Source organism: Eucalyptus grandis, chromosome 5 (assembly GCF_016545825.1).
Source record: "Eucalyptus grandis isolate ANBG69807.140 chromosome 5, ASM1654582v1, whole genome shotgun sequence".
In the NCBI taxonomy this organism is placed as follows: Eukaryota; Viridiplantae; Streptophyta; class Magnoliopsida; order Myrtales; family Myrtaceae; genus Eucalyptus; species Eucalyptus grandis.
This window is the reverse complement of record NC_052616.1, coordinates 51,406,996-51,415,260: the sequence shown is the minus strand read 5'-3', so window position 1 is coordinate 51,415,260 and position 8,265 is coordinate 51,406,996. Positions and strand designations below refer to the sequence as shown.

Genomic DNA, 8,265 nt, shown 5'->3' with positions numbered 1-8,265 from the left:
CGAAAGATTTTTCGATTCGAGACCTTCTACTCCTTCGAAGTTCGGCTTCTTTAGCCACAACTTCATCATTCTCAGATTCTGATTCTCTAAGCCTTTTCTGAGAAAGTTCTCATTGATTTCTTTTTGCAGGATATATATCCTCAAAAAATTCAGCATCCCTTGATTCTAGGATTGTATTGACATGAATTTCCGCATTTTCAGATTTATGAACCAAAAATTTATATGCGCTACTATTTTGAGCATAACCGATGAATATGCAATCCACCGTTTTAGGTCCCAACCGAGTTTGTTTCGGAGGAAGAATCGCCACCTTGGCCAAGCACCCCCACACTTTTAGAAAATTGTAGGATGGCAACTTTACATTCCATAACTCGTATGGAGTTTTACCTGTCTTTTTGTGGGGTATTTTATTAAGAATATAATTTGCAGTTAAAACCTGCTTCCCCACAAGTTCCGAGGTAAACTGAACTCAAAAGAATGGCGTTAGCCATCTCCTTTAGTGTCCTGTTCAATCGTTCAGCAACTCCATTTTGTTGTGCAAGTATAAGGTGCAGTCGTTTGGAGAATTATTCCATGACTAGCACAAAACTCTTTCAAATTGATTGAACTGTATTCTCCTCCTCTATCAGACCTAAGCACTTTGATTCGTTTATTAAGTTGATTTTCAACTTCAGTTTTATACTTGACAAACATGCTCATAGTCTCATCTTTGCTAGTTAGTAAATAAACATAGCAAAATCTAGTACAATCATCCACAAATGTGATGAAGTACTTCTTTCCACCTCTACTTTCTACAAACTTTAAATCACATAGATCACTATGGATTAATTGTAGAGGTTCACTTGTTCTTTCAATGGATTTGAAAGGTTTCTTGGCAAACTTGGCCTCAACACAAGTCTCACACTTGTAACGGGCATCCAACTCAAATCTTGGAATTAACCCCAAGTTTGCTATTCTCTTCATTGTACCATAGTTTACATGTCCTAATCTACCATGCCATAGATAAGGAGACACAACAGTGTAAACTGAAGACTTTTCTTTATTAATAGTCTTTGGGTACACATACTTTGAGTTTACATCAATGACAGCCACATTGGCCTTAAACAGGTCATTACATAAGTACCCTTTCCCCACATACATCCCTCCTTTTGAAAGTACAAACTTGTCAGATTCAAATACAACTTTGAAACCCTTCTTGACAAGTATAGGGCCAGAAATTAGATTTTTCCGAATATCTGGTACATGCAGCACATTCAGCAAGGCAACCTCCTTGCCAGATGTAAACTTCAGGATCACCTTTCCTCTTCCGGCGATCTTTGCTGATGCAGAGTTAGCCATATAAAGCTTCTCATCTTCTTCAGCCTTCTCATAAGATGAGAACATGTGTTTATTTGCACAGATGTGATTTGTGGCATTCGTGTCTAGCACCAGCCATTAGTGTTCGACACTAGAGATGCTTCAGACATTACCACAGCAGACAGTCTCTCAATATTGTCATGCTCTGTCAAATTTAGTTGCTGGGTTGCACCTTCATTCTTGCCTTTTTTCGGGCGCTTCTTGCAATCCTTAGCACGATGGCCAGGCTTGTTGCATATAAAACACGTCCCTTGGACTTTCTGGAACTGCTCATTTTGCTTGCCTTTTCCTTGAAAAGACATCTTCCTTTTTCTATCTTGCTTGGATTTGGAAGATTCCACAACGTTGGCCTTTGGTTCAGAAGAAGGATTCGCACTCCTTCTATTGTCTTCCTCGATCCTGAGGCGCAAAATGAGATATTCAAGGCTCATCTCCTTCCGTTTGTGCTTCAAATAATTTTTGAAGTCGACCAGCCCAGAGGTAGTTTCTCAATCATGGCTGCCACTTGGAATGATTCACTAAGTATCATTCCCTCAGCCGAGATGTCACTCAGAATTAATTGCAATTCTTGAATCTGACTCATAACATATTTAGAATCCACCATCTTGTAGTCCAAGAATTTGGCAACCACAAATTTCTTGGTGCCAGCATCCTCAGTTTTGTATTTTTTCTCTAAGGACTCCCATAATTGTTTAGCAGATTCAATATTACAATAAACATTATAAAGAGAATTCACTAAACAGTTAAGGATATAATTTCGGCATAAGAAGTCCCCATGCTTCCAAGCCTCCAACGCACCGAGCGTCGTGACATCTTGCTCATTTGGACTAATTATCGGGCACACCTCCGATAAATATTTCGTCAGATTGAGCATGGTCAGATAGAAGTACATCTTCTGCTGCCACTGTTTAAAGCCCACTCCGGTAAATTTCTCCGGTTTCTCATTAGTTGTAACTGGAGGTGTTGCCATCACGGTAGGCAAGGTTCGTTGAACCATCCCTCTAGAAACAGAGCCAAAAGCCATTTGGCCTACACTGTTCTGAAAAACAGTCCCAGGTATACCAGTCGTATGACTTGTACCCGCACCACCAAAATTGGTGTTAGCCCAATGGCCCGTAGCATTGGCTACTACAAATTCAGACCCTGAGGGTTGAACATCTTCCATAGCATCGGTCGAATCGACCATAGGAACGTCTCCAGAAACATCCGGGACATTGAAGGGCACTTGGTTGTTTCCAGCCATCTCAATAATCGACAAGAACAACAAACAAGTGAGTGAATAATTGCCTTAAGATTGTTGGAATATAATCCAAAAGAAAACACAAACTGTTTGTTGCAATCAGAACATGAAATTGGAGGTGAGGTATGGATATCCGAATCTCCTTAAGGCAATTAGTTCCCGCCAATGGTGCTCCGCATATTCACGAACTATGCCTCCCAAGATACAACACCTCGAATCTGTTTGGATTAGCACTATGCAAACGGGACTCGGTCGAACCGTTCAATTGAACCAAAGCACACTCAGAAAATTCAGAAGATTAGAAAAGTGTATCGAGCCTTTTTGGAATCGAGTCGGAAAAACCAAAAAACCATAATGAAGCTCTATGCTCCCATCTATTTATAGAGATTTTTAGTTAATGTACAGAAGAGATACATGAATTAAATAGACGCATGTATCCACGAAATTCATGAATCAAGAGATACATGAATTCAAGAGATTCACGAATCCAGAGATATGTGAATTCAAGAGATTCGTGAACTCAATAAATACATAAATTAAAAGATACATGGATCTAGGAAATTCATGAATTCAATAGATATGTGAACAGAAAAGTTTAAGGAATTCATGAATCCAAAAAGAGATACGTGAATAGAAAAGACGTATCTTAATTTATTGGCATTCGTTGATCCATTAACCATAATTATAACCATAATTATATTGAAGATCAACGTAGATGCTTCATGGATTCTGGGCGAATTCCTCAGTTCAATTGCTGGGATCGTGCGAGATTCAACAGGCTTGGTGGTCGAGGGTTTCGCCATAGAAGCTCGGGCGTCCTCTTCTTAGCAAGCAGAAGCCCTTTCTCTGCTCCATGGGATTTCGTACGTGAGGTAAAGTGAAAAACGGCAAGTGGGGAGAGAGCACGGTCAAATGGGTTGCTGGGCGTGTGAAAGTGATTGTTTGAGTTTGGTTGACTTTATTATGGGCCGGGCTGAATCACCATGGGACTTGAAGGAAATTATGGAGAAGTGTAAAGAAGAGTTAGCCCTTTGCAAATCAGTAGGGGTAGTCTACTGTCCACGACAAGCAAACCGAGCGGCGGATTGGCTTGCTAGAACACACCGAGCCAAAAAACTTCCTACAAATTGGGTGAACTTCCCTCATTTCTCCCTCTCGGAAATTCTATATTCAGAATTTTATCCATCATTATCTTGTAAGACTTGTTTATCTTCATGAATGAATGCAACATCTACTATTGACCTAAAAAAAAAAAAAACAACGCATGTGAACGCTATGCAAATCAGCTTAAGCCTTAGGAGTATTACTATTTTGAAGGAATCTCTCCTTAATTAATTTATTACATTTACTGTATACTAAACCAACTGGAAGTTCTATTAGTTGCCTACTTAACGAGGGAAACTCTTGCTGTATGAATCATCAAAAACTTTTGACCTATCAAAAAAGAAAGAAGCAAATGACCGTCATCGGCGGAAGAAAACCATGTTATACATTTTTGTTTGGGCAATTATAATGAGACTTTTAACGAAGATTGGCAGCTGTAATTCCGCCGATGACAGCCGATTGGGTTCCTTCTCCATTACTGCTGATAAATTTGTCTTTTCTTGCCCGTTATTGTTGCATTGCCCCCTTTTTTTTTTTCTGGAGTTGTTGCATTACCCGTTGTTCAACTTACTCTTTCAACTTTCAAAAATTCACTCGATGTACCCCTTTCGTTAAAATGTAACACCGTTAGCTAGTGTGACCATATTAAATATTAGAAAAAAGTTTAGAGACCACCCATTTTATTATCTCATTAAATAAATTGAAAGCTCACACGTAATGGTCTTTCTTCCATTTAATGCACACACTCAACTGTTGTGGGTAGACAAAAGAAAACTTAACAATTCAGTTTCAAATCTAATATATAGATGTTAATTCAATCTTAAACTTTTAGATGTTGCAAGTGTAGTCTCTAATTTGTTGAAATTCCAACGAAAGTTCTTCCAATCAATTGCCATTGGAAAATCGTTGATATGATGGTCCACACTAGACGTCGTTTCGAGTAAAATTGTTTATGTTAGGCGCAACACATAGGACTATCGAGGATGATTAGATGCAAATAGTAATTTTCAACTGCAATTGATTAGAAAGATGACTTTAAAATTTTGTGTAAAGGTCTCTGTGTTGATTGTCGAAATTGGAAAATTTGGGACATAATTGACTGTGATGAGATAATTTAGTGACTAATGATGGTTATTATCCCATCGTCTCGGTTGGATGCATCATGAGGGCTTGTCTTGGCCTGGAAATTTACGCAAGATGGTGACATCTGCTGTCACCCTGGTGCAAGTTCATATGACCAAACACGTGGGACGACAAGCCGTTTTGTTTTCTCTCGAAAAAATTGGATGGATTTTACACTAGGCGAAGTGTAAAATCATAGAAAAATCGACACGTGGAGCTAATGTGTAAATGGCATCAGCGATTCAATTTGCGTCTTCCCCACCTCTGCTCTCTCTCCTGTAGACCGAGCCCACCTCTCTGCACACTCTAACGCTCTGCTCTCCTCTGCCCTCCTCTGCAGACCGACTCCCTCCTCTCTCTCCTCTCTCTCTCTCTCTCTCTCTCTCTCTCCTTTCTTTAGTTTTAGTATTGGAAAAGTCTCACTGCATGGCCCCACGATGACATGGAATTTTGAGAGCTTGAGAGATGAATGCAGCAAGCCAATTTCAATGACCTAAAAGTCGTAATAAATACAAAGGAAGTGGTCGCACTTCTTGTAGTTGTGGATTCAGAAATATGGATTGCTTGGTTCTGATTCTGTGTCTGTACCTCCTCTGGGGCTTGTTCCAAGCTCTCTCCTTCGTCGCCAACAGGGGCCGAAGAGCTCGGCCCTCCAACCTACCCCCCGGTCCGCGGCCTCTCCCGATCATCGGCAACCTCCTCGAGCTCGGAGATCTTCCCCACAAGTCCCTGGCCAAGCTCGCCCGCACCTATGGCCCCATCATAAAACTGGAACTTGGCTTCGTGACTACGGTAGTGGTCTCTTCGCCGAAGCTCGCCAAAGAGATCCTCCAGACCCACGACGCTGTCTTCTCGAATCGCACGGTTCCCAATTCCATCACGGCCCATGACCATGACAAACTAGGCTTGCCCTAGCTACCCGTTTCGCCTCTCTTCCGAAACCTCAGGAAAGTATACAACTTGCATATCTTCTCCAGCAAAAAACTCGATTTGAACCAACACCTTCGCAGCAAGAAAGTTCGAGAGCTGGTCGCCTTCGTGAGGAAATGCGCAGATGCTGGCGAGGTGGTGAATATCGGTGAGGGGGCTTTCAGGAACAGCCTTAACGCGGTATCAAACACGCTTTTCTCTTTGGACATGATCGAACCTTTGAATCCAGCAGGAGATCTGAAGGAGGTGGTGTGGCAAATTTTTTATGAGATTGGAAAGCCTAACCTGGCGGATTACTTTCCCATGCTCAAGAAGATCGACCCGCATGGTTCGAAGCGTCACCTTGAGGTGCTTATCCAGAAGATGTTCGACTTTTTCGATGGTGTGATCCAGAGAAGGTTGCAGCTGAGGACAGAGAAGGGTTGCGTGAGGTGTAACGATGTTTTGGATTATCTCCTTGATTTGATTGAAGAGAAAAATGAGACCCTGGACATCTCCCTAGTCAAGCATCTATTTCTGGTACCATCTCCTCTATCATGCTTCCCTAATTGTGATAATTATGATCTAATTTCTTGGAAAAAAGCTCTCTGATTTGTGACGTGGATCATGCAGGACATAATCACCGGCGGTAGCGAAACCACTTCGAGTACTCTGGAGTGGGCAATGACAGAACTACTTCGAAACCCAGAAAAGCTATCAAGAGCCCAAGCTGAGCTCCATCAAGTCATTGGCAAAGGCAAGACGATCGAAGAAGCCGATATTTCTCGCTTGCCCTATTTAGAAGCTGTCTTGAAAGAGACTTTCCGGTTGCACCCAATAGCTCCTCTCCTTCTTCCTCGAAAATCTGGGGAAGAGTTTCCTATAGGCGGTTTCACCATTCCAAAGGGTGCACAGGTTTACATAAATGTGTTCGCGATAGGACGAGATCCGAGCATTTGGGATGATCCAGACAAGTTCGTGCCCGACAGATTTCTTGGATCTGATATTGATGTTAGGGGACAAAACTTTGAGCTGGTACCGTTCGGTGGTGGCAGGCGGATTTGTCCGGGGTTGCCATTGGCCACGAGAATGTTGCCTTTGATGCTCGGTTCGCTCATCAACATATTCAATTGGAAGCTCGAAGATGGTGTTATCCCCGAGAACATGAACATGGAAGAAAAGTTCGGATTAGCCGTCCAAAAGGCTCAATCTCTAAAAGCTGTGCCCATTCCTATATGAAAGAAGAAAAAGAAATGCATGTTCGTGTTACATTCTACGTAATTATGATTGGTTGTGATGATTGCATCGTCTATTTACAGAAAAAAAGCGCTATTCAATATTTTGGTAAAAAATGCGCACTTTTTCTTGAATTTGTATCCTGGCAAAACAAAGAGATATTAGAGAGCAAAAAGGATTTCTCAGTATAGTAGATGTAGAAGAAGAGGCCAGAGTTTTGGGAAATCTTACCTCTCTTTATCTGTGTAACCTTTTTTCCTTACAATCTGTATGCGGTGATAACTTTCAGTCTGAGACAGAGGTCTTCTCAGATCTTAAAGAGCTTATACATAAAAGTACTGTCCGATGCTTGCGACAATTTACAACTGTCGAAGCTGCTGAAGAACCTCAAGACCCTCCAGATCAAACTTTGTGATGAAATTAAAGAGCCATTTACTCGTGCCCCTGCAGAGTGTAAGTTGCAGACCTTGGATCTCATGGAATTACCAAAGCTGGAGAGAATCGGTGTTACTATGGCCTTGTCGCAAGTATTGGATGTGAGGCTGTGTCCAAATCTTACGAGTCTATAAAAACTCTTGAAGAAGCCAAAAATTCTGGAGGTTCTCTATATTTCCGGTGCGACTAGGCTGGAGACCATATGTGGTCAGAAAATGAAGCCTGAGAGCCTCGAGAATCTGAAACAACTGAAAATCGAATACTGTTCCAAGCTCGAAAGAGCTATTTAAACCTCATGCGCCTGCAGAGTGTACATTGCAGACCTTGGATCTTATGGAACTACCAAAGCTGGAGAGAGAATTGGCGTTACAATGGCCTCCTTGCAAGTACTGAAAGTGAGGCGTTGTCCAAATCCCAAAGAGTTCAGAAGGAACTCTTGGAGATGCCGAAAATGTAGAGGTTCTTGATATTTCCGGTGCTGATATTTCTGGATGCTGTTTTGTCTGATTTTCTTTCTGTTGAGTATGCGCAACGAGGAAGATGACTTTTCGTGAGAAACTCTGCTTTTCAACTGTTTGATCTCCATTCTATTCTCTGCCATCAAACTGCACAGATGTATTCAAAGCCTCACCAGGCAATCTCGCAGCAAATTACTAAAATCAACGTGGTCCTGAGTGTTCGGTACATAATTGAACTGAAGATTCAAAAGAAATTTAGAGATCTAACTGGACTTTCCCTTGGGAAAACTTGCCTTCAAGCATGAAGCACAAGTCATCTCATCTTCAGTTCCGTATTAGCACAAGACCGTATCTTCATGTATTAAAAGCCAGGTTTTCATGAGGAAAGCAATGCAAAGTTATGCC

General features: G+C 41.5%; 1 protein-coding gene across 1 annotated transcript; it reads left to right on the top strand.

Annotated features, from left to right (window-relative positions):
- Positions 1–5,221: 5,221 nt before the first annotated feature.
- LOC104445508 (geraniol 8-hydroxylase) lies at positions 5,222–7,960 on the top strand. Its single transcript, XM_010059413.3, is given in 2 exon segments — positions 5,222–6,271; positions 6,365–7,960. Coding segments are annotated over 2 exon segments (1,500 nt in total). The 5' UTR covers positions 5,222–5,377; the 3' UTR covers positions 6,971–7,960.
- The last annotated feature ends 305 nt before the right edge of the window (positions 7,961–8,265 follow it).